This window comes from Aulonocara sp. 'chitande type north' Nkhata Bay, linkage group LG3 (assembly GCF_057382095.1).
Source record: "Aulonocara sp. 'chitande type north' Nkhata Bay isolate Kocher_YH1m ecotype deep benthic linkage group LG3, A_spYH_male_GT1.1, whole genome shotgun sequence".
In the NCBI taxonomy this organism is placed as follows: domain Eukaryota; kingdom Metazoa; phylum Chordata; class Actinopteri; order Cichliformes; family Cichlidae; genus Aulonocara; species Aulonocara sp. 'chitande type north' Nkhata Bay.
In genome coordinates this window covers 33,729,053-33,756,054 of record NC_141346.1, presented here as the reverse complement: position 1 = coordinate 33,756,054, position 27,002 = coordinate 33,729,053, and the positions used below count along the sequence as shown (strand labels likewise).

At 45.7% G+C, this 27,002-nt stretch overlaps 1 protein-coding gene across 1 annotated transcript in view; it reads right to left on the bottom strand.

The window, feature by feature from the left end:
• Nucleotides 1–956: 956 nt before the first annotated feature.
• Nucleotides 957–27,002, bottom strand: part of LOC147335256 (uncharacterized) — a 30,486-nt gene continuing 4,440 nt past the window's right edge. Inside the window, exons 6-11 of the mRNA XM_086277292.1 lie at nucleotides 15,194–15,345; nucleotides 14,815–15,106; nucleotides 14,516–14,661; nucleotides 14,020–14,266; nucleotides 1,128–1,306; nucleotides 957–1,031 (exon numbers count right to left, since the gene is read on the bottom strand). Of these exons, the coding sequence (XP_086133418.1) occupies nucleotides 967–1,031; nucleotides 1,128–1,306; nucleotides 14,020–14,266; nucleotides 14,516–14,661; nucleotides 14,815–15,106; nucleotides 15,194–15,345 (1,081 nt within the window). The 3' untranslated portion in view covers nucleotides 957–966. The remainder of the gene's footprint in view (nucleotides 1,032–1,127; nucleotides 1,307–14,019; nucleotides 14,267–14,515; nucleotides 14,662–14,814; nucleotides 15,107–15,193; nucleotides 15,346–27,002) is intronic.

Here is a 27,002-nt window from a genome sequence, read left to right as displayed (position 1 = left end):
TTTCCACCCCCATGCTTCACAGTAGGTATAGTGTTCTTGGGATGCAACTCAGTATTCTTCGTCCTCCAAACACGACGAGTTGAGTTTATAGCAAAAAGTTCTACTTTGGTTTCATCTGACCACATGACATTCTCCCAATCCTCTGCTGTATCATCCATGTGCTCTCTGGCAAACTTCAGACGGGCCTGGACATGCACTGGCTTCAGCAGCGGAACACGTCTGGCACTGCGGGATTTGATTCCCTGCCGTTGTAGTGTGTTACTGATGGTGACCTTTGTTACTTTGGTCCCAGCTCTCTGCAGGTCATTCACCAGGTCCCCCCGTGTGGTTCTGGGATCTTTGCTCACCGCTCTCATTTTGACCCCACGGGATGAGATCTTGCGTGGAGCCCCAGATCGAGGGGGATTATCAGTGGTCTTGTATGTCTTCCATTTTCTGATGATTGCTCCCACAGTTGATTTTTTCACACCAAGCTGCTTGCCTATTGTAGATTCACTCTTCCCAGTCTGGTGCAGGTCTACAATACTTTTCCTGGTGTCCTTCGAAAGCTCTTTGGTTTTGGCCATGGCGGAGTTTGGAGTCTGACTGTTTGAGGCTGTGGACAGGTGTCTTTTATACAGATGATGAGTTCAAACAGGTGCCATTCATACAGGTAACGAGTGGGGGACAGAAAAGCGTCTTACAGAAGACGTTGCAGGTCTGTGAGAGCCAGAGATTTTCCTTGTTTGAGGTGACCAAATACTTATTTTCCACCCTGATTTACGAATAAATTCTTTACAAATCCTACCATGTGAATTCATGGATTTTTTTTTCACATTCTGTCTCTCACAGTTGAAGTGTACCTCTGGTGCAAATTACTGACCTCTGTCATCATTTTAAGTGGGGGAACTTGCACAATCGGTGGCTGACTAAATACTTTTTTGCCCCACTGTATATATGCCCACCTGGCGTCCCACCCAGGGAACTTTACTTTACAGTTGTGACATTCTTGGTGCTGTAGAAATCCACTCTTTGCACATTGTCCCCAGCACCTAAATGAACAGAAGGTAGAGTAATCAGTCCTCAGAAGCACAAAACTTTCTGAGGAACAACAGTGCACACATGCATTAGCGTCATCTCAGCCCGACCTGATTGGCAGATGAAGTTGACGTGTTCCCCACAGTGCAGGTCCTGCCACATGAAGTGCTCTCCATTGCTCATGGCTCCACACATGCTGGAGTAATAGTAAGGGACAAAATCTTGTGGCCAGTTGAAGAAATTCATGGAGTGTCCGGACATCCAGAACCAGTCATCTCTATTCAAGGATCTGTTGGACATAGTGAATCAAAATACTGCCATTTATGTAGCCTATGGATTTTAACTGCTTTTTCACATTTTCAAGCTATGTGGTCTTTATGATGGGATAAACAAAAACCCCAAATCACTCCAAGCCTTCATTCATTTTCTTCCTCTTACCCAGTTCAGCATCATCACTATTCACTACGACCCCAATGCTGGTACATCAAGAACTGAGTTACCATGAGGACCACTGTTGTCTTTACCCTTCAAATCTTCTCTAGCTTCACTCTCAGTCCTTGGTACTTCTCAAGCTTCCCATGATCCTTCTTCCTGGTATCACTAGGTATAGCTACTTCTATCACAACATACTATATGCATACTGTACAGTGGTCTGTCCACACAGCCAACCATGACAGAACGACGCGACCAGTACATGGACCCAGCGGACTCATCCCGGGAGCGCGATCTCGCCCACGTCATGGCCCTAATGGAGCGGATTTCCCACACAAAGGATACTAAGGCGATGGCGATCGGATTAAACGCTATTGGAACAATCCTCGAGGGGAATCCACATCTCTGCCAACTCAAGGGATTCATGAGCTTAATTGACGAGATGCACGAAGCCCAGGAGGTTCTTCAGGCTCAGGAGCTAGCGGCCTTTGCTCGTTCGCAGTACTCCACTCCGAGGCCTCCGCAGCAACAGCAGCAACTGACGGAGCGCACTGCGAAGCAGCGTAAGCTCCCTGCAACACAGCAGCGGCCGAACACGGAGCCTTCTGCGACACCACAGCGATCGCCGCGGCAGGATATCAACCCCTTGCCGCTGCCACCGAGCGAACTACCGACTCCGGTCTGCTCCGACTGTCGCTCGCCAGCCTCTTTCCTTGCGGCCATGTGGGCGCAGGATGAGGAGTCGGCCTCTCCGCCATCGCCATTCTCCTCTGCAGTTTCCACTCCCACTTCCAGGAGGAAACGGCACCGGCGCCATTACCAGTCCTCGCTACAGCCGCACTCCAGCCCCTTCCCAGAGCAATCAGCAGCTGTGAGTAACCACGACAGTTTTTCCCGCACTCCTTCTGGGAATGTCAATAAAAAGGATTATGTTTCTTCTGCTCCATCTGACCCTGTTAACCCCGTATCAGCTAAAGCTGCGGCTTCCACCCCGGAGACAATTAACCTCAGCTCTGAGAACATTAAGACTGTTTTATTCTCTGAACTGCCACCTCAAGAGACTGTTCAGTGTGCGCCCGAATGTTTCGTTTCTTGGGCTACTGACACTCATTTAAAGACTTCAAGTGGTAATGTTGTAGATATTGACACAATCTCCAGGGCCTCCCCAGAGTCTGCGTGTCCTCCCTCAGCAGACTCTGGACCGCTAGAGGCTGAAGAGCCAGCATTTCCCGAGTCTTTTAAAAACTCCACTGAGGTAGTGCAGTCAGCTGCCCAGCAGTCATCACAATTCGCAGTCCAGCAGCCCTCAGTTTGCTTAGCTGCCCAGCCAGAAGCTCACTTAGCTGCCCAGCGGTCCCCAGTTCAGTCCTCTGCAGCTCAGTCTCCTCCGGTTCTCCAGTCACTCGCAGCTCAGTCGACCTCAGTGCACTCTCTTGTATTTCCAGCGCCTCAGCCTTTAGCACGGCCTGCACCTCAGCCGCCAGCTCCACCGTCTATTCAGCCACCATCTCCACCCACTCGTTTTCAGGAGGAGGATGCCCCCACACAGACTTTCGTTGCTCCTCAAGACCTGGCTAAATTTGAGACTTTTACTCTCTCCGGGGCCTCCCCAGAGGTTAAATATCAGCATTCAGTTAACTCTGGACCCCTGGACATAAAGAAGCCAGCGCAACCTGTTTCGTCCCTGCCAGAGGCCCGCGTGCCTGCTGGTTCTGTTTTGCTCCTGCTAGAGGCCCGTGGGCCTGCTGGTCCTGTTCTGTTACTGCCAGAGGCCCGTGCACCTACTGGTTCTGATCTGTCTCTGCCAGAGGCCCGTGCGCCTGCTGGTTCCGATCTGTCCCTGCCAGAGGCCCGTGCGCCTGCTGGTTCCGTTCTGTGCCTGCCAGAGGCCCGTGTTCTGTGCCTGCCAGAGGCCCGTGTGCCTGCTGGTTCCGTTCTGTGCCTGCCAGAGGCCCGTGTGCCTGCTGGTTCTGTTCTGTGCCTGCCAGAGGCCCGTGTGCCTGCTGGTTCCGTTCTGTGCCTGCCAGAGGTCCCTGCGCCTGCTGGTTTTGTCCTGTGTGTTCCAGGGGCCCCTGTGCCCACTGGTCCTGAGACTGTTTTCGCTGGAGGGCCCGAGGAGCCCGTCCAGCCTCCTGCTTCGCCAGCTGGAGGGCCCGAGGAGCCCGTCCAGCCTCCTGCTTCGCCAGCTGGGGGGCCCGAGGAGCCCGTCCAGCAACCTTCCTCGTCAGCTGGGGGGCCTGAGGAGCCCGTCCAGCCACCAGCTGCTCCACCAGCAGCCTCATCCACACCTGCAGCAGCAGCTGGATCCACAGTTTCGTCCACGCTGCCGCCTGCTGCAGCGCCTCCGTCTCCGGCTTCCACGCCGCCGCCAGCTGCAGCCTCTGTGTCTACATCCTCACCAGCTGAAGCCTCTGTGTCTTCATCCTCGCCAGCTGCAGCCTCTGTGTCTTCACCCACGCCGTCGCCTGGTCCAGCTTCAGCTTCACCCACGCCGTCACCTGGTCCAGCTTCAGCTTCACCACCCACGCCGTCGCTTGGTCCAGCTTCTGCTTCACCCTCACCTGGTCCAGCTCCGGTTTCACCCTCGCCTGGTCCAGCTCCGGTTTCAGCCTCGCCTGGTCCAGCCGCAGTGGCTTCTTCCACGCCAGGTCCGGGTTCAGCGTCTGGTCCTGCCTCGTCTGGTCCTGCCTCGTCTGGTCCTGCGGTTGTCACACCATCATCAGTTCCAGCTCGTCCTGTTCCACCTCGTCTCTGCCGGCCGCTTTCCTGGCCTCTAGTTGGGCATTGTCGCTGCTGTGGACGACCTCCTGAACGCCGCCACTGCCCTCCGCGTGGCCGGCCCCCGGACTTGCTCTGTTGCCACCGCTGCCATGCGCACGGTCGGCCTCCAGACTTGCTCTGTTGCCACCGCTGCCATGCGCACGGTCGGCCCCGAGAACTGTTTCTACGCCTCCGCCGTTGCCGTCCGCACGGTCGGCCCCCAGAACTGTTTGCCCGTCACCGCCGTTGCCGTCCGCACGGCCGGCCTCCGAACCTGCCCCGCTGCTGCTGCCTTTCGCACGGTCGGCCTCCCGAAATGAACTGTGCTGGCCTTCTGACCTATCAGTCCCCAGGCCGACCTCCTGACCTACGTTTTGTACTCTGATCCCCTGTGTGGTCTTTGGACATTTTTTTTTGGTTTTCTGGGGGGGCTCTTCTTTTGTTCTGTTCTGGGCCTTCCGTCCTGTGCCTCCCGCCGCCCACCCTGGCTTGGTGGTCTGTTTGTCTTTTGGGGCTGTCGGGGGCCAGCCCTTGAGGGGGGGGGTACTGTCATGGTCCTGGGTCGGTGACCCAGCGCTTTAAGTTTATTATTATCATTTTCCAATTTATTATCATGATTATTATTATTGTTTGAGTTCTACGTGTTATATTCGGTCTGCCTCTGAGTCTGCGTCTGTATCTGTCTGTCTATGGTGTCACCCCGTCTGTTTGTGAATCTGTCTGTTTAGTTCAATGTCTTGTCTGGTTCCATGTGTCTGAGTTTCCTGTTTTATTGTGAAGGTCTGTGTCGTATGTGAGTGTGCTCAATTTACGTTTCCCCTGTCTCGTCAGCTGTGATTTCTGCCAGGTGTGTTCCCCTCCTGTCTCTCATCCCTTGATTACTGCCATCTGTGTATTTAAGCCCTGTGTTTCTCTGTGTCAGTGTCGCTTCGTACCCTCAACTTGCTGTGTGTTTGTAATGTCCTGTCCTCCAGCACCTCGGTTTAGAGTTTTGTTTTTGTAAGTTGTATTTCGTGAGTCATTCTTCCAGCAATAAAGCTGCGTTTTCAGTTTATTCCCATCTCCAAGAGTCCTGCAATTTTGGGTCCACCACTTCTGCTTGCCTGCCACACAGCCAACCATGCAGTGTTGGGGAGTAACGGAATACATGTACCGCCGTTACGTATTTAAAATACAAAATATGAGTAACTGTATTCCGTTACAGTTACCGTTTAAAAAGGTGGTATTCAGAATACAGTTACTTTGTTGAAATAAATGGATTACACTGGGGTACTTTCCTGTTTCATATTGTCGCGGGTCAGGACTGTTTGGGTTTTGTTTGACAGCTACGTTCTTTTGTTCCAGGCGGCAGCATTACGGTTGCCATGGTTACAGGGCGACGCTCTCTCTCTCTCTCTGCGACTGTGTGTTTCCTGGGTGAGAGAGCGCCTTTTCGTTGTTGTTGTTGTTGTGCTAAGCTAACAGGCAGAATGCTACAAGCATAGCTCTAAAGAATGTAGCCTCATGGGCAGTGTAGTCCGTGTTGCAGGGAGAATGGACTGCCATACACATTATGTGTCTGTGAGCGCGAGGAGGGAGAAAAAGGGGAGTGGAAAGGTAGGAGCAGTCATCGAGCAAAAACGGGAGCTGGAAGCATGTAAATATAATAATAACCACTGCAGCCAAGAAGAGAGCCTGATGAGCCCAGTTGTAAGTACGCTATTAAGACTCGACTGTACGCTGTGTTCGTGTTTTCCTCCGAAAACATTAAGTTCCGTTGGAGCAGTCTTTCAACGCCTCTCTCTGTCTCTCGCAAGAAAAGTTGACCCACACAACAAAGTAGAGCTATTTTTCGGCTACCAGCCGACAGGGACCCCGCCGTATTAGTCAGAGGTCCCTTTACTACAGTTCGGAGTCGCGGACCTTCAGTAATAGTAATAAATCACACAGCAATAGTACATTCACGTTGTTATAAAAAGCATGATAATATTGTAGCGGGTCAGGGCTGTTCGGGGTTCTGTTTGTACAGTTATGTTTTGTGTATGTTACCATGGTGACGGGTGACGCCCTCTCGCTGCGACGGTGTGTCCTTCCGGGGTCAGAGGGCGCCCTATGTGTGTTGTGGTTGCCGCGCTGAGCAGTTAGCTAGCGGCAGTGTGTTCTTCTGCAAATGTAATAAACGGCTGTGCTCCCTGGCTAGCTCACGGGAAGCAAGACCAAACGATACCTCCGTCTCCTCCTTGTCTGAACTCGCCACAATATATTAAGTATTCCAAAGTATTCAGAATACGTTACTGTCATTGAGTAACGTAACGGAATACGTTACAGAATACATTTTGGGGCATGTATTCTTTATTCTGTAATGGAATACATTTTAAAAGTAACCTTCCCAACACTGCAACCATGACACTAATAGTGTACTTGTCACACAGTGGAAATTTGTGTTTTTATGTTTTATCAATCTGTGTATTGGTACATAGTGTTGATTTTATTTGCATGATTTTATTGTGATATTTATATTGCATGTTTGTTTATTGATATTTATACGGCATGGTTTTATCCTCATATTTATATTATGTGTGTTAATGTTGTACCATGTTCCTTTAATCCACTGTGGACTAAACAGACAATTGTAGGCACCTGTGAGGTGGGGGCGTTCCCCAAGGTGGCCTATCAGCCGCCAGGTTGACCTGTTAAAGGGGATAGTGAGCGCAGAGACAAAAAGAGGAGTGTCGCACGAAAGGTGAGCAGGAGAAAAAGGAACGCGTGCAAGCCCGCACGTGTGTGGAAGGAACTGCTGCCTGACTGTGGGGTGCCGCGAGTCGTTCGGCAATCCACTCCCAACGCAGGAACAGCAACAGTGGGTGGCGATGGCTGCAATGCACAACAGGGCAGGGATGCCCTTCTGCCTGCATCTGACGGTGAGACGAGGGAGGCCGTGTTCAGGTGTGGAGCGGGGCGGGACTGTGCGGCGACGCGCTGTCAGGAGGAGACAGGTCTGCGATAGGAGTCTCCTCCCTGGTCTGCTGCTGACGAGTTTTACCATACCGGAAGAGAAGTTCCTCTCCTGTCTCTTTCATATAAGGACCATTCGCCCATGTGTGGCTGGACTGTGGGATTATGGGACTATGGGAGGGTAATTTTAGCATATGGAAAACATGTTTTAGCCTTGTTTTAATAGTGTATAGTTATTTCTGCCGGCAGGGTTTTTAGCGGGTTGCAACACTATTTTTATTGTATACGGGGAATTTTATCTTGTATTTGTGACTCTGGCTGTTTTTTTTATGGAAATAAATGGTGTTTGAAGCCAGCTTAGTTTCTGTGCCCTGAGCGCTGACCCGCTCGCTCCCCTTTCTGCTTGTATGTATACAGACGTGGTGGTGAAGATTTAGGTCCACCAGTCTTAGCGGCTACATACTGACACTACAGTGGAAATATAACATAAATTGGCGACGAGTTTTGACGTCTGGAAGACTTGGCCGTCTACTGAGCATGAACTGACTGCATGGCCGAGTTTGGACGGAAAACGGACGATCGCGTGGTGAATTAGCATCGGAGCTAGCTGCTAGCTGCTTTTTCGCCGACGAGTCAGAAACGACAGTGTTGGCTGTGGACAGCGGATACATCATGGCTGGAATGATTGGACAGATGGACCCCTTTGATGATGCTGGTGAGCAATGGGCGACGTATATTGAACGTTTTGAGCATTACATCCTTGCTAATGACATTCAGCCTGAGAAACGGGTCCCGGTGCTGTTGAGTGTGATGGGTCCCAAGACGTACGGTCTGCTGCGTAATCTAGTAGCTCCAAGCAAGCCTGGGACAATGCAGTATAACAATATTGTGGGTGTTTTGCAAGCTCATTTTGCTCCCAAACCGCTGGTAATAGCTGAAAGGTTCCGGTTCCACAAGAGGAATCAGGGGGAAGAAGAAACGGTCGCACAGTATGTGGCGGTGCTGAAAAGACTGTCAGAACATTGCGAGTTTGGTGCGTATCTGGAAGATGCTCTACGAGACAGATTTGTGTGTGGATTAAAGTGTGAAACTGTGCAGAAGCGTCTTTTGACTGAAAAGGATCTCACGTTTCGCAAAGCAGTTGATTATGCTGTGTCGGCAGAGACAGCAACACGTGAAGTGCAGCAGTTGAGTGGTTCCCTTAAACTGAATGCGGTGCTGTCACAAAAAGGTGATAAATGCCGCCGCTGCAGGAAAATTAATCATACTGATGATGACTGCTGGTACAAAGACCGTGACTGTCACCAGTGTGGAAGGAAGGGCCACACGAAACGCATGTGTAAAGGTAGAGCCAGAAGCAGCCAAGATTGGAATAGGAAAGAGAAAGAGGGGAAACCTGAGCTGAAAGGCAATGCAGTTAAAAACAGAGCAAAGGACAAAAAGAGGAGAATTCATCATGTTGCTGCAGAGGAGAGAGAAAGTGAAGGAACCAGACCCGACACTGATAGTGAGTTGGAGCTGTATTCTTTGTCACAAAAAGAGAAATATTCACGTATCTCCCTAATGCCTGTAGTTAACGGGAAGAAAATGGAGATGGAGATGGATACAGGGGCTGCTGTGTCTTTGATTCCATGGGAACAATATAAAAGTATGCTGAGTCAGTTGCCGCTGCAACCCACTGACATCATGCTGAAAACGTACACTGGGGAGCCGCTGGCACCAGAAGGGGTCATCAAGGTGCAAGTTGAACTGAATAAGCAGCGTGCAACTCTACCCTTGTACGTGGTAAAGGTGGATGCTCCACCACTGTTTGGTAGGGAGTGGCTGAGAGTGATTAAGCTGAACTGGAAAGACTTAAAGATGGTCCATGCCAGAGAGCAAAGCGGAAATGACAATCTGGAGGCTGTGCTAAAGAAACACTCTGCCGTTTTCTCTAAGGAGCTGGGCACAATGAAAGGAATTAAAGCCAGATTGACTTTTAGGCCTGATAGTGTCCCCAAATTCTGTCCATCACGTAACGTGCCTTATGCTCTCCGCCCTCGGGTGGAGGCAGAACTGAAACGCCTGACTGAGCTTGGGGTGATCACACCAGTGGAGCATAGTGATTGGGCTACGCCCGTGGTCCCTGTCAACAAGAAGGATGGCTCAGTGAGACTCTGTGATGATTTCAAGGTCACTCTCAATTCGCAGCTCTGTGTGGATAAGTACCCACTTCCACGCATTGAGGATCTGTTTGCTCTCTAGCAGGAGGTCAGCATTTCAGTAAGCTAGACTTAGCAAATGCTTACCTACAGATGGAGGTAGAAGAGGAGTCTAAGAAGCTGCTGACTATTTCGACACAAAAAGGGCTGCTCCGTTTCAATTGCTTGCCTTTTGGAGTGGCGTCCTCACCTGCATTGTTTCAGAAGGCTATGGATCAAGTGCTTCTCGGCCTACCATACACCCATTGTTATCTGGATGACATCCTCGTCAGTGGTCCAGATAAACAGACACACCTGAGAACCCTTAAGGCAGTTTTGGGCAGGCTGGAGGACTATGGCCTGCGTCTCAAACAGGAGAAGTGCCTGTTTTTCCAAGAATCAGTGGAATACCTGGGCCACATAATTGATGCGGCAGGGTTACACAAATCACCAGAAAAGGTGCGTGCCGTTATGGAAGCTCCAGCACCAGCTGATGTCAGCCAGTTACGTTCTTTTCTGGGAATGCTCAACTATTATGGACGTTTCATACCTGATTTAGCTACAGTCCTGAAGCCGCTGAATGAGCTACTCATTAAAGAGAAGAAATGGCAGTGGACATCAGCCTGCGAGTCAGCTTTCCAGAAAGCTAAAGAACGTCTGGCCTCACCAAAAATACTCACCCACTACAATCCTGAACTGCCTCTCCGTTTGGCATGTGACGCTTCACCATATGGCGTTGGAGCCGTGCTCTCACATGTCATGCCTGATGGCCAAGAACGGCCAATTGCTCATGCTTCACGAACCCTCAGCAAAGCAGAACGAAACTATGCTCAGATCGAGAGGGAGGCGTTGGCAATTGTTTTTGGAGTGCGCAAGTTTCACCAGTATCTCCATGGTAACAAGTTCACCTTGCTCACTGATCATCGCCCACTGACCTCAATTCTGAGTCCAGTAAAAGGTACACCATCAATGGCAGCTGCGCGAATGCAGCGTTGGGCGCTCCTTCTGTCAGCACATAATTACACCTTACAGTATCGGAAGGGGGCACATCACGCCAATGCTGACGGTCTGTCACGTTTACCTCTGCCCCTTGCACAGAAAGAGAAACAGGGAGTGGTTGAGGTATTCTACGCATCTCAGCTGGACACATTACCAGTCAGTGTCGCCGAGATCAGACGTGACACTTTGTCTGATGTCACTTTGTCTCGTGTGCTGGAAATGGTAACAACTGGATGTTTTCCAGCACCAAAGGACACAGATCAAGAGCTGTCACCCTATCTGCTGCGCAGACATGAACTCACAATACAGCAGGGATGCCTTATGTGGGGCGTGAGGGTGGTTGTGCCACCTAAGCTGCGCTCTCATGTCCTGAAAGAGCTCCACACTCCACATCCAGGGATGGTGAGGATGAAGAGCTTAGCTCGCAGCTATGTTTGGTGGCCTGGCATTGATTCTCAAATTGAGCTTCAAGCTAAAGCCTGCCACTCTTGTCAGCGTGTGCAAAAAGAGCCTGGGTTAGCACCTTTACACCCTTGGCTGTGGCCTTCCTGTCCGTGGGAACGGATCCATGTGGATTTTGCGGGTCCATTTGAAAGTCACATGTACCTGGTGGTGGTAGATGCACATTCCAAGTGGCCTGAAGTGCATATTATGGATAGCACCACAGCTGGTAAAACCATACAAGTGCTACGGGGTCTCTTTAGTCGCCACGGCATTCCCCACGTCCTGGTGAGTGATAACGGACCGCAGTTCTGTTCTGAGGAATTCAGGGTGTTCCTGAAAGCTAATGGAGTCAAACACATCCGCTCCGCGCCGTACCATCCTGCCACTAATGGTTTGGCTGAGCGTTTTGTGCAGACATTCAAACATGCACTGAAAGCTTCCAGGGGTACAGCACCTGTGCAACAACGCCTTGACACGTTCCTCTTGACATATCGCAACACTCCCCATGCAACAACTAGAGAAACGCCAGCTATATTGTTCATTGGACGCAAGCTGCGCTCTCGACTGGATTGTTTGAAGCCCAGTGTGGCCGGAGCCGTGCGTCGGTCACAAGATGCGCAACAACAATGCCGACAGCAACACTCCAGGGACAGACGGTTCACTGTTGGCGAGCCTGTCTTGGTGCGCGATTATAGGAAGGGAGAGGACAAGTGGACGCACGGTGTCGTACTGGAGAAGACTGGGCCAGTGTCATACAAGGTGAATGTTGGAGCCCAAGGAGTGTGGAAACGTCATGTGGATCAAATGCTGACACGACCTGAGTCAGTATCTCAGCAGGTCACAGTGGATCCTCCGACAAGCTCTCAGATGTCACCAGCCCAGAGTGGTAGTGACACCATGCTTCACCCTTGTACAACTCTGCAGGAAGAGACTGTTGAACAAGTTATGGGGACCACCGTACCTCCAGAAACACCCCAGTCTCTTAAATCATCACCGACTGACTGTACACAGGTTACAGAGTCTGTAAGACGTTACCCAGTGAGAGTCACTAAGCCACCCGCTCGTTATCGTGATGGGTGAGCGTATTAAGTAGTTCAGTGAGAATGTTGGCGTTCAGAGACATTATTCTCAACTAAAAGGAAATTCATACAGAAAGCAACATTAGTTCCAGTTTTCATGAATGTGGTAATAATAAAAAAAAGGGTACTACTTTGGTTATGGGAAATGTTTCTGCGGGTGGTGCCACGGTCGCATAGCTTAGTGGGGAGGAGATGTTATGTATGAACCAAGAATTATTGTGTGCTATGCAAGCCATCGCCAATCCCAATAAAGAAGAAGTCAACTTGTAAACAAACTATTGTGTGTGCAGTCTGACTCGGCATAAGCTCTAATAGTGTACTGACACTACAGTGGAAATATAACACCTGGTAATGAACTAATCATGTGATTCAGGTGTGTTGACCCTGGGTGAGATCTGAAACCTGCAGGGACACCGGCCCTCATGGACTGGGATTGGGGACCCCTGCCTTACATGATCAGTTGTGGACATCTTCCTGATTTACTCATGGATGTTTGTTGTCTCATCCTGGACAGTGGTTCTGACACTCACTAGTCCTCGGCGTCTCAGGGTGCTGGACTAAGATGAACACTTAATGCCTGGTAAAGAGCTCTTTGTCTTGATGTAAGTAGGTTTTACCTCTTCTTTTGGCCTGCTTATTATCCCAGCAGGGTATTTGAAGACCCTCAAAGCACACGAGTTGATTGCCTGAATCTTGATCTTCCCATTCAGCAGACTTCTCATGACTTACCTTACTGTCTGAATGTTTTGCATGGTTGCAGCTGTCCTAGCGGCCTCTTCATACTTCCATTTACCAGTGGATTCCTTGGTGCTTGCAACTATCCTTGATGTAAAGTTGCCTTCTGTTTGTATTATACCTCAGTACTAGTGCTGGGCGATATATAAAGTTTTTTTTTTTTTAAATATCGATATATTTTTATACGAGATATAAGATGTGACAATATCCTTTATATCGATATAGTCTATGTTACGTTATAGTTATAGTTGTGGAGCCACAAGTTTGCCTCTCTTTCGTCCACTTTTGTCTTTACGCAACGTTACTTGACCTCGCCTCTCCTTCACTGAAGACAACTCCCCCTCCTTCCCCATCGCTTCACCTGCAGGCAGCGACAAGATGGACACGGCAAATTTCCGTTAACGAGTTACTGCGCATTACCCCGTATGTGGGGCTGGACAGCATCAACGTGTTAAAAAGCTAACCACGCTAACACCATGCAGTCCACAGGGGCTGCACAGCCTAAAATCCGTTCATTATGTCAAAAGTTGACAGTGCGCCTTATGTATGAATTCTGGTTGTGCTTGATGACTGCGAACTGGTTTTATGTGGAACACAGCGCTCAGCAATCTGTCAAAAAATGTTTTGGTATGACTTTGGTAAGCTACGGAGCTGCACTGCTTGATGGATTGTCGGAGCATTACGGCTACCGAGGAGCCTCGCGGAGTGATACGTACTGTGCTTCAACGTAATATTACCGTATTGTGTGTGTAAAAGGACCATAAATGGCAGCTGTTAAGAGACATGGTTACGAAGCGGATTTCAAACTCCAGGCTGTCAGTCACGCAGTACAAGTTGGGAACAGAGCAGCTGTGAAATCTGTCTTTGTTATTATGCTCATCGTCTTTTAGTTTACATTTTGACTGCACAATTGTGAGCTTTTTGTTATGCACAAAAACAACATTGTTTTCTTTTATTTATGGAGCATTATTATTTAATAAATGCTCATAATTTACTTTTGAGTAGTTTTTTTCATTTCCATATATGCTGTATGTTAATAAAAGTGCCTGTGTGACATCTGGGACACAGCTTTGACTAAGAACTCTTCTTGTTCTTACTTTATGGCTTTAAAAAATATCGACATATATATCTTATATCGCCATCCAGCTAAAAAAATATCGACATATATATCTTATATCGCCATCCAGCTAAAAAAAATATCGAGATATGAATTTTGGGTCATATCACCCAGTCCTACTCAGTACTGACAATCGTCACTCTCTTTGTTACCATTCGACTCCACTTCTCCTGTCTAAATGTTATTCTGATCTCATTAACACGCACACACACGTTCTTAACTTGCACAAGAAAACTTGAACTATGACCTTTTGAATACTGGATGACTCTGTGTCCTCCCTGTTCATTCATTGAGTTGTTAGAAGTATCTTCTGTATCAGTACCTGCGCAGTCCCAGCCAGACGTGGTCTGTGAGAGAGAAAGGAACGAGGCCCAGCAGCTGCTCCAACTCGCTTTGCTCCTGTTGGCTGTGAAGGCTGAGCAGGTCCCAGTAATAACGTCTACAGTACATCAGAGCATCGGACCAGCAGAGCCTCTCTCCCACCACCGTCACGTTCCTGCCACCAAACTGCAGGCTCACAGGCGGAGGAGGGGTGGGAGGAGTGGGTGAAGGAGTAACAGCTTCTGGTGCTGGAGAGAAGTTTGTTAGGTTTCTGTTTGTTTCATCCATGACTGTTTGTTTTTATTTTAGTTTAACAGGTTAAATTGTAATGTTGCAATCAGCTCTGAATCCCCCCCCCAAAAAAAAAAACACGAACATTGAAAGCTAGAAAGTCAGTTCAATTTCTTGACTGTACAATAATAAATATGAGAAATCATATAAAAAAGAAAAAGAAACAAGCAGCTTCCACATATACCACTAGAAAACAAGGGCTATACCAGGCAGAGAAGCAAACACTTGCACTTCACACAGCGTCAGAACTCTCAGAAGTGCTGGTATGATCACATTGATGTAGCGACCTTCCATTTCATGACAATGGAATGTGTATGTTGGTGTACCAGCCAATGATTCAATAATGCCACACCTGATGGAGTTGTAGAAACATCAAAGAGAAATGTGTCAGTTTTACTTACTAAAGGGAAAAAAGCTAATATCTATTCAAACAATGTGTTGTTTAAATGGGAGAAAAAATGAATAATAATAATAATAAATATTCCTGTCAGAAATCATGTCTCACCTCGGGTTTTGATTTCCATTTTGATCCAGTGAGTCCCCGATCCGAATCTCTGCCCCAAGAATCCTTTGAGAACAACAGTCCTCTCTGTTGATGATGGTGACAGCACTGACTTTATACACGGCTAACAAGTCTACTCTCCACCAGGGATTTGTTTCTTCTAAAGTGTGGGTAAAGCCTGCACCGTAGATGTTTCCATTTTTGTACCCATCAACAGCTTTGGAAGACAGATATGGTGACGAAGTCGATGACTGTACTGTTGGCTTGCTTAAGGCCACGTTTGAAAGCGGCTCCACTAAAGTGTTAAAAAGAACAAACAAGTACGAATCAGTATCAGGCAGATGTGTTTCAGTAGATCAGATCCAGTCACTTAAAGCTCTACCTGCTGGGGCAGCATACACCTCCACTTCACACAGGGTGAGAGTCTTCTGCTGTCCAGGAAGAAACACGTTCACAAAGCGACCCTCCATGCTGCCTCCATCACACCGGTATGTGTAGGTTTTACCAGCATTGATATGTGAGATGGAAGCACACCTGACAGCAGAGAGTGTGGGGGCAGCATTATGTTAGTATTATGGGCCTCATGTTGAAATAACATGACTCAAGGACTAGAAAATCTTCTTCTTCTCTCTTCATTCTTGATGGCCAAAATGAACACACTGGGTTCTTATAAGTTCTTATAGGTTTTCAAACCCCTCCTTGCAGTTTCTTAGCTTCTGCTGGGCAACTCAAAGCTTCAGCTCCCTCCACAGAAAAGTTTCTTTGTTTTTTATTTAACTGTTGAAAAAGGTGGGATTGAAAGACATTGAAGTCCCCCCAGCTATTAAACCCAGCATTTTATGTTTAAAATGACACAGGGTGCTATAACAGAGCTTTATATATATTTATATTTTATATTGGTAAATAGTGAATCATTTTTATTCTTTTCTCTTACTCTTTATGATGTACGATTCAGTCAAAGAAGCTGTATTGAGAAAACTGTGATGGACAAAAACAGAATTTTACAGCAAAAAAGGAAACAGAAGTATGTCTATATAACTGGATTAAATTTAAAGGTGAGAATAATAAAATCTAATAGAAGAAAGATAAACTGAATAAAACACCAAAGTGAAGCATATTTATACGTAACTGAATATTCTAATGTAATGCTATTTTCTATGTGTTCCTCTTGTTCATGAGAATCTTACATCTGTTTATGTATTTGTTTCTTTTTGTATTATTTCAGATATTACATTATTTGTAGACCAGTATGACAATGTCTAAGGCAAGACAGGCAATTTGAGAAAAAAGAGGATAGAAATAGAGCTGGGGGATAGAAACAAATAGAAATGCATTATGTATTGCCAACTGTTGCACCTGTTGTTATGATATTTTGATACCATAGTAGCATTTACAGGATATTGTTTTATACAGGAAAACTGTTACTCAATAAGGCCCATATACTAGTTGTTTTTCTCTTTCTCTATGACCCAAGAATTAATGTGTAGGACTCACAAGCTGGTACCAGAAGGTCGAAAACACCACAGAGATGAGACCACTTCTTTACTCCCATCCTCCCTTTTCTTTATCTCCTGGAAAAGGCTCGTTAAAGGCTAGGTGGTTCGTTTCAGAATTCACTAATGAAAGAACTCTGTATTTTATGTCTAGGAGTGTATTTTGCTGGGATGATCATAAATTACAGCTGAACTGATAAACTACACAAGGGATACTTTGCTCAGAAGGCAGGAAGACGTTTCCTTATTTAGTCTGTACCGGTTTGAACTGGGAAAGCTGACACACGAACCTTTTTTTTTCATCTATATAAACTGCTGTGTATCAAATAAACCTTTGAGTCGATTGGGAAGGCAACCTAAAGCAGTCTCTGTTTTCTTGTTCTCCCAAGCTGCTCCCGAGCTCGTACTAACACGCTGAATGGCATACCTGAGTGTTACTTTAAATAATTAGGAATCTTAGAAGGAAAGGACAGAACTCTGCTTATCGCTCACGCCACGGAGGAAACCCGGGACGGCAATTTCCTTCAATTTTGGTGTCAGAAGTGGGATGACTGACAGAAGGTAAATATGCGTCTTTCATATTTATATAAAGACCTATTATACCTCTCTCAGTGATCGATCCATAAAAAAACGGGATATGCTGACGAAGTTTCACTTAGTGATCCAGAGAGATACACTGACGACTTCCTCAGTCCCCGAATAAAGTAAATTAACCCTTGTGTGGTGTTGGTGGACACAGGAAGTTGCCTGTTGTCTTGAATATTTTAATTTTGTTTAAAAAAAAAAAATAATAATAATAATTAATTGTTTAATTAAACGTACGTTAAAAAGTGAGAAGTTGCTCACTCAAAAAGAGTGACACAGGAAGTTGCCTGTTGTCTTAAATACTTCTCGTTAAGTGAGAAGTTGCTCAGAAAGAGTGACACAGGAAGTTGCCTGTTGTCTTAAATACTTCTCGTTAAGTGAGAAGTTGCTCACCAAAGAGTGACACAGGAAGTTGCCTGTTGTCTTGAAACGCACGTTAAAAAGTGAGAAGTTTTCCCCTCAGAGAAAGCTAGTAAATAATTTAATTTAATTTTGTTAAAAAAAAAAAAAAAAAAAAAACGAAAGAAAACTGAAAACGGGTCTCACAGACCCGATTACCATACAAGGGTTAAAAGCAGTAAATTAAAAGCAGAAAGACACAGGAAGTTGCCTGTTGTTTTACGAGAAGTTGCTCGTTAAGCGGGAAGTTGCTCGCTAAGTGAGAGTTGCTCACACAAACAAAAAATTGCTAGCAATAAATTTAAAGTGACCTCAGCTGTGCCGCAGCGAAAATACTAACCTAAATCCTCCTAGCGTGTAAACCCCTCTGGAAATCACTGAACATGGGTCAGAATTATTCAAAGACCACAGACAGGTCCGATAAAAAATCTAAAGTACCTGTAAAACCAAAAAATTAATAAAATACAAAATAAAGTCTCAAATAACGGCTCAGTACAACTCCCATTTCCGGTTACGTGTAACCTACGTCCGCGAATCGGTGAAGACGTCCATGATCACGTATCCAGAACATGCGGGAGTGCTTATGTGACTGACTTTGTTTACAACTTAAGAAGTTCAATGCATTCTAATTTATTTCCGGAGCCTTATCCCGAACGATTATCGCCAGAAAACAGGTCAGTAGAAATGTTGAATATCATTTGTGATAAGAAAAGTAGTCTGCTTAAAAAGTCCTGTAGAAAATATATGACAGAATGCCGCGACGTGATACATCAAATGTTACCACTATGGAAAAAGGGACCGGAACCAGGTGTAGATGCTTTAACATCAAATAAAACTAGTGCAGGCTCTAGCAAAGAAAATAAATCTACTGCGGGAAAAGCTAGTCTTGCATGCTCAGCCATTCAGCCTACAGCCCCGCCGCCTTACGAAGATGAGACCGAATTAATAGTTGCTGCCGCAGCTGCACGCAAACAATGTCAGCATTCTGATCCAACCAGCTCAAAAGAAAGCGACGAAAAATCTGAATCACATGCAACGGATCTTAGCCATCTCTTTAAACAGGATCAGGAAAAACAATATATACGCCGCAAGGAAGAATTAGCAGAACATAAAAAAGGAGAAAAACTTTTGAAAGAAGAATGTGAGGAACTTATGAAAAACAATTTAGACGACTATGAAGAAAAACTTTTGCATCAGGCAGTGTCCACAATAGACACCCACATGAAACGCCACGATATCGTAGCTAGAGGTTTAGAGGTAGCTAAAGAAATACCTGTTACCCGAACTTTAATAAAGACTTATCTAAAAGGAAAAAAGGAAAAACAAAGCCGGAATGACAAAGGTCCTCACGCCAACACTCGCGGTAGTAAACAAACAGACCCAAAGCATGATAAAGCATCCACAACTGCAGAGTTTTTGTGGGTAAATAATGACAAAATCACCAATTTCTTTAAGAATCTAAAGAAATTCCTGCTAACAATGTCCAGAGACAAAATTGACTTAAATGCAGTAACTATGTGTAAACAGAAGCCTGATGAATCTATCCTAGTATTCATAAAACGCTTTATGCACTGTTGGACAAGCTAGAGGTGCAAATTTAGCTCAGTTTTCCAGCAGCCGCAGACACCCAGAGCAAAAATGAATTTGTGTATTTCATTTAACATAAAGGGTGAAATGTTTGCTGACACTGATAACAGCTTATGTTTTCTCTGCCCTATGTACCGACATGATGGAGAAGGAACATCCTCTGTGTCAGCTGGACCCTCAGCAGAGAATGAACTCAACATCCTTTTTGTCCGGTACTCTATGTCACACACTGTGCCAAAAAAAACGTGTACAGACGCCACTAACAGGTAATCCCATGACTGGGAGCCACACTTTTGTTTCTCTCACACTGTTCAACAACATGATAACTGCTCACACAAGTGAAGGTCAAACAGTGATTTTGTCACATAACTCAGACATAGTTTATGACATAACTACACCATGTCGTCACATACATCTAACCTACCCTATCTACTGTACTATTTCTGCAGTTACATTGCCAGCTGAATACCAGAATATGACATTGTGGTCTAAAAGTGAGAATGATATAGGATTTATTGACTGTACACTTTATCACGTACACCTATTAAAACACAACAAGCCAGTATATGTCAAGCAACATCCCATTTCTGCCGAAAAAGCCGCAGCCCTAGATGTCATGATAGGAGATTTATTGACTACAGGAGCAATAAAGCCCACACTCCTGTCAATCCTGTGCCAAAGCCTAACAAACCTGGCGTATGGCGTTTCATACAAGACTTAAGGCAAATTAATGCAGTCAACATTCCTCTGCCACCTCTCGTTTCAGATGTTCACAGCATATTGACATGCATTGCATACACACTTTACCGTGGTGGATTTCAGTACCTGTGCATGAAGACACACAGCCGTTATTTGCATTCACACATAGAAATAAGCAGTACACTTGGACTCGTTTGCCCCAAGGCATGATAGACAGCTCTGCTGCTTTCTCAATGGTGCTTCACTCCTCCAGGGCTGCACCCTGATCCACATGTGGATGACCTCCTCCTCTGTGCTGAAAGTGAAAAACTATGTCAAACTGCTACACACATGCTTCTCCAGCACCTCCAAAAGACTGGCCACAAAGCATCAGCAAAGAAAATGCAGTATTGTCAGACTTCTGTTCAATATTTGGGATTCACACTGTCTCACGGAAAACGTTCCATGACTGCAGACAGGGTCAAAGCTGTGACCTCCGTCCCTCGGCCCACTACACAGAAGGAAATGTTGTCCTTCCTGGGCATGGTGAACTATTGCAGACAGTGGATACCAGACTGTTCTTTTCATGACCACATTCTGCGTGACTGTTGTAAAAAAGACAAGCCTCCTCGAATACTGTGGTCCACAGAAATGACTGCCTCTTTCAATGCATTACAGGGAGTGCTGACCTCCGCCACTCAAAGGTGCTGCCTGAATTGTTCAGGAATGCCGGCCTGCCTGAGGGCAGTAGCAGCTTGCTCTATCATGATAAGGGACTGCGAGAAGCTCACACTCTCACATGACACTATTCTACACACCAATCACCAGGTCACGACCATTCTAGCAAACATAACTACACAACATATGCAAATCTCACTATAAAAGCGAGCAGCACACCCAATTCGCCAGCACATTTATTGATCCTATGCTGTGTTCTTCTGACCGACAGGATGGCTCAGACAGGCTTGACGATCATGACTGCATGACACGTATACAGGAATCCACAGCACCACGTCCAGATTTAGAGCAAACACCTATCTCAGACTCAGCCACGGTTTATGTGGACGGGTCCTGTTCAAGGCCGAATGACAACTCATTTCTTTGTGGCTATTCAGTGGTGACATTGCCTGACATCATACTAGAGGCTCACTCATTACCATTTCACTCAGCACAAAAAGCAGAGCTCATGGCTTTAATACGCGCCTGTGAGCTACATTTGGATAAGCATGTGACGATTTACACAGACAGCCGCTATGCATTTGGCGTTGTGCATGACTTTGGCACATTGTGGAGACAGAGAGGATTTAGATCTGCTGATGGAAAATAAATTGCTAAATTCTGATTTTGTTCAAAGACTTTTTCAGGCTATACAGCTGCCATCGGCCATTGCAGTTGTAAAAACGAAGGGACACAGTACAGCTGACACAGACGAAGCAACAGGTAATGCCTTAGCAGACGTGACAGCCAAGGCTGCAGCTGCATCACAGCTCCCACCTCCGCAGGAAGTATTATCTGTGCCCCTACAGCTGCCACTTGTTACACTCCCAGACTGTTTAGAAACAAATGTTGATTTAAAATTCATACAAGAGCAAGCCTCTGCATCTGATTACACCTATTGGGAGAATAATGACTGTACCTTAGATGACAGAGATGGCTTATACAAAATCTTAAGCGTTTGATTGCCCTCCCATATTCCCTGATGCCAGTCCTTGTCCGACATTTTCACGGTGTGAGTCATGTCGGACAAAGAGGGGTAATAGGGGCAATAAAATCAAGATTTGTAATTGAGAAAACATTGCATGCAGTAAAAAGCATATTAGCAACCTGTCTAACATGTGCACGAACTAATGTAGGTAGCTCAAAAGCAAAACATCAGCATTTACCACAACCAGATTTTCCATTTCATACATTACAAATTGATTTTACACACATGCCAGTACAAGGAAGCATCAAGTACTTACTGGTAATAGTGGATCAATTTAGTAAATGAGTAGAAGCTTATCCAACCTCAAAAGAAACTGCAGAAGTAGTCTGTCAAAAGTTGAGCAATGAAATAATACCCAGATTCGGAATACCTCACCAGATTAACAGTGATAGAGGATCTTCATTCACATTAGAAGTAATTCAAAAGTGTGCTAAAACTTTAATGACCTGGGTCAAATTACTTCCTCAAGTCCTCTGTGAGATTGGAATGACTCCATCTGCAGTAACCAAATTATCTCCATTTGAAATAAGATTATTTCCAACACCATGGTCAGCTTCCAGAGGGGCACCGCTAGTAGAAGGTGATGTATATTGCATTGTCCACTGATGTTCACAACCTGGTAGAAAAACTGAATAATAACTATCAGAAAGTTTGTCTCTCTCAGCCTTTCCCCTCCACAGTTCCACCAGTGGAGACAAGGAGATGCATGTTGGAGAAGTCACTAAACCCAAGGACACTCTGGGAGGCCGCGCGTGTTCCAGCCCCCAGGCTTTACTGGCAGTGACGAAGAACCAGCATCCTCACAGATGGACAACCTCAGTGGATTCATGCCAGCAGGGTTAAGACCAGCCCAATCGGACCATCTCAGGCGTCGGATCAAGCAGACGACATCTCCGGCGAGCCAGCGCCCGGATCCAGAGCAAATAAACACACGGGTAGATGACATCTCAGGCGAGCCAGCGCCAGGATCCAATGTACATACACACACACAATCACTGATTAACACACAACGTCTGAAAGAACAACAACAAGGTACTCAAACATCCAGCAGGAACAGAAAGCCAAAAGTACCACATGATGTCTAACCTGATAAAGCCAGACTCATTTCATCCTGATAATGGAAAAAATGAAATGCCCATTGTCATCATACGACGCTTATTCTGTGTCTCTCGAACCTGGGACCAGGCCAGGAGACAACTGAAGAACTGTTTTTCTTATATATTGTCTTATATATTTAGGTTATTTATCATATCTATCGCATTAACCTTAGGATTTCTCTTTGCTATTTTGTATTGTAGACTGCAACCATGTTCACATTTCTGCAGGTCGTATTTTGCTGACGATACCTCATGCTCTATTTTGCAAGACACCTACTTAATGCACTCATTACGTTCCCTAAAATCAGTAAATAGCAACATAGACGCCACTAATAAACCATTTTATGCACCCTCTAGAACAGGAGCTAACGCCTGGTATGAAAATGCCAGAACAGCCGCTCGTGATTTAGGAAACAGTAACTGTTATGTCTGTTCAAAGGCTAATCCAGAACAGGTAATAGTAGGATATAGGATACCCCATATCCGGTTTCCCCCTGACTGAGGGACTAGAGAAAATCAGCGGAGATAATGCTCTCTTTAAAGACGCTTTACAGTTGACTCTGAGCCCTCTCGACTGACTACTTAGACACACACACACACCAACTAACCCTGAGACTCCATTAGGCGAATTATTGAAGTTATCTACTGACACCGCAGGGACCTGCGCCCCAATGAAACGCCCTAAGAATAGGTTAAAACCCTCACTGCCATTAAGACAGATCCCTCTCCATTTTAATACTAGTATGATATGTCTGCGCAGACTAAAGTTAACTGGCCCAGACACACACATAGATTATACAAAGGATAACTATACATTCTTCTCTGACTCCCCAGGTGCACGCTGTAATGAGACATGGCTAGCTGTCTCTGTGGCTGAAGTTGTATCATATCTGGAGGAACACACACACAGTTCAAGTTCGAGCAGAGAATCGATCATTGTTCCCCCAGACGGTGTCTTAAATGATACTGACTGGGGGGAGTTAGTTAAATCACACATGGTCACGCGCCTGACCAGACCAATCCCACACGCTTATTGGATGTGCAATAATACTCTTAGATTAGCTTTACCTGTTAATTGGACCGGTACCTGTGGTCTAGTGACCGTTGATGTATGCTGTACTTTCATTCCCAATAACACCGCCCCTAACGGTCCATTCACACAAGCTATGAATAGACTTGAAGCATTGCAGATAGAACTAATTGCCAATACAGGTCACGGTCAGTGGCTACATAAGTGGCTACAGGACACGTTTGGAAGATGGAAGGAACTAATTGTAGCCTTTGTAACCGTTGCAGCATGTTTTTGATGATTATTGTCTGTTGTGTGGTACCCTGTGTACGTTCAATGATAACCCGTATAGCTACTAGTACAGCTACTTCAATGTATTTGCAATTGGCACAAATTGACCCAGATTATGTGTCAGATGTCATCGATGATGATCCTGATGTATGTATTGAGCATTAGATTGTAAATTACTCGATTGTCTAAGAAAAGAATGACGTTTTCTTCTCTTTCTTTTCTTCTTTTTAAAATTTTGATATTAAGCTTCCTCAAAGGACTAGTTACATTTATGATTTGTTTCACATTTATGATTTGTCTTTATATTATGTTATCATTTCATGATAAAAGGGGAGAACTGTTATGATATTTTGATACCATAGTAGCATTTACAGGATATTGTTTTATACAGGAAAACTGTTACTCAATAAGGCCCATATACTAGTTGTTTTTCTCTTTCTCTATGACCCAAGAATTAATGTGTAGGACTCACAAGCTGGTACCAGAAGGTCGAAAACACCACAGAGATGAGACCACTTCTTTACTCCCATCCTCCCTTTTCTTTATCTCCTGGAAAAGGCTCGTTAAAGGCTAGGTGGTTCGTTTCAGAATTCACTAATGAAAGAACTCTGTATTTTATGTCTAGGAGTGTATTTTGCTGGGATGATCATAAATTACAGCTGAACTGATAAACTACACAAGGGATACTTTGCTCAGAAGGCAGGAAGACGTTTCCTTATTTAGTCTGTACCGGTTTGAACTGGGAAAGCTGACACACGAACCTTTTTTCCTCTATATAAACTGCTGTGTATCAAATAAACCTTTGAGTCGATTGGGAAGGCAACCTAAAGCAGTCTCTGTTTTCTTGTTCTCCCAAGCTGCTCCCGAGCTCGTACTAACACGCTGAATGGCATACCTGAGTGTTACTTTAAATAATTAGGAATCTTAGAAGGAAAGGACAGAACTCTGCTTATCGCTCACGCCACGGAGGAAACCCGGGACGGCAATTTCCTTCACCTGTGAGACACAAAAAAATCCCAAAACAAACATTCAGCACCTAGAACACAAAAATTGGAAAAACACAGATACATAAATCAACAATCTTCTTAGTTTGTTTGTGTTTGTGTGCGCGCGTGTGTGTGTGTGTGTGTGTGTGTGTGTGTGTGTGTGTGTGTGTGTGTGTGTGTGTGTGTGTGTGTGTGTGTGTGTGTGTGTGTGTGTGCGTGTGTAAATGCCTCCTGTCCAGCTTACGAGTTATCTTCTTTAAGGTGCGCAATTTGAGAATTATACCAGGGTTCAAGTCCCTGTGATTTGAGGCTCTCTTTTTCAGAGGAGCTACAGTATCCAAGGTCACACAGAGTGGAAAAAGTAAAGTTATTAACAAGATAATCGGCCTCTGTTGAAGTAGCATAAGTGCTGCTCTGTGTTGGCACAAGGTGTCAAATAAGACAATAGTGAGTCAAATATACTTACATTTAGTTACAGCACTTTCAGTTTCAGAAAGACATCTACTGTGATGAAATCTACTGACCACTGTTGTGTAATCAATTGCTGAAAATTTAAACGTTGTTAGGAATTGATCAGCCCCAAAAGAATTTCAGGAAATACTGTTAAATGTTCAGTTTCTATGCTCTATGCTGGAAACCATGATTAAAGTGCTGGCTAGTGCTCTTTTACAGTTTGAAAGAAGGCAATTGAGTCTAATAATAGATTAAATGCTGTTGTGGCAGAGGTGTGGTCTGTGGCTCCATTACACAGGAGGAGTAGCAGGCTTGAGGTGTAGTGCCAGAGAGCTTGGCAGGGCAGCTGCACCTCAGTTTGTGATGATTCTCTCACTCTTTTCAGTGATGCCGGGACCTGAAGAGAGGTAAGCTGGTAAGCTTTCCAGCCATAGACTGTACAATGGCGCAAGACAAATTCTCTGTTCTTTGTAAAGACCATTAAAAATCACACCAAAGTGTCCAGAGTCGTGACTGCGATAACAAAGTCGTGCAGAAACCAGTGTCATCATGTCGGACCTGCAACCTGCGCTACCTCCCTAGCCGGTGCAATTGCCCGTGCAGATGCTAACAGAGATGGCAGGAGATGCTAGCAGGGATGGCAGCTATGCACAGGGAACAGGCATTGGCACAGAGACAGCAATTAAACAGACTACAGGACCAGGCCAAACACCAGACGCAGGTGTTGGAGAGGCTGTTCAGGGTCACTGTGGCTCTGCCCCTCCTCTGTTATCAGTGACAATCCCCTAACCCTAACTCTAAACCGAGGTGTTCTTGAAGGCTTTCCAGTTGCAGCTGTTGCCCACTAACCTTTTTTTTCTGATCTGCCTCCCCGGGTCCTAAAGGCGGCACCCGACCCACAGAGGGCTGCACAAACACTGAAGCAGGAGTGCAGGCAACCAGGACACCTGACAGGGCAGTGTATGAGGACCGCTGGCTCCGGTGATTTGGTCAGTAGAAGATTTTCCATTAGAGCAGTCTCGTGATGACACCCTATGCTCAGCCTTTGACCAAGTGAAAGAAACCGATTGTCACTTGGTGCACCCTTAAGTTTCATGGACCTACCCGCAGTTCATATTGATGAAAGACAGGCTCTGCTGCAGGGGTGGACAACTTCAGGCCTCGAGGGCCGGTGTCTTGCAGGATCTAGCTATAACCCTGGGTCAACACACCTGAATCAAATGATTAGTTCATTACCAGGCCTCTGGTGAAATTCCAGACATGCTGAGGAGGTAATTCAGCCATTTAAATCAGCTGTGCAATAATGGATTGCATTTATATAGCGCTTTTCGAGACCCTCAAAGCACTTTACAATTCCACTATTCAGTCACTCTCACATTCACACACTGGTGGAGGCAGCTACAGTTGTAGCCACAGCTGCCCTGGAGGAGACTGACAGAAGCGAGGCTGCCATATCACACCATCGGCCCCTCTGGCCAACACCAGTAGGCTGTGGGTGAAGTGTCTTGCCCAAGGACACAACGACCGAGACTGTCTGAGCCGGGGCTCGAATCGGCAACCTTCCAATCACAAGACGAACTGCCAACTCTTGAGCCACGATCGCCCCGTAGTTATTATTATTTATTACTTAGTTGCTTAGTTACTTTTTAAAAACATGATGCACAACCTGAATACATAATGAAGCAATAGACCTTTCAGCCCAATTCTATTTTTCTGCATAATACATCATATAAAATTGAATCAAATGAAAAGTCTCTTTTAAAAACTTGTTTTGTTAGTTTTAATCTTTTGATTTTATGCACATTCCATCAAGAAAAAAATCAACTATATGCAACTGTCTTTGACTTGAAGAAATTTGTTTAACCTCTAAACCTATTTTCTGCATATTCTAGCATATAAAATATTTTT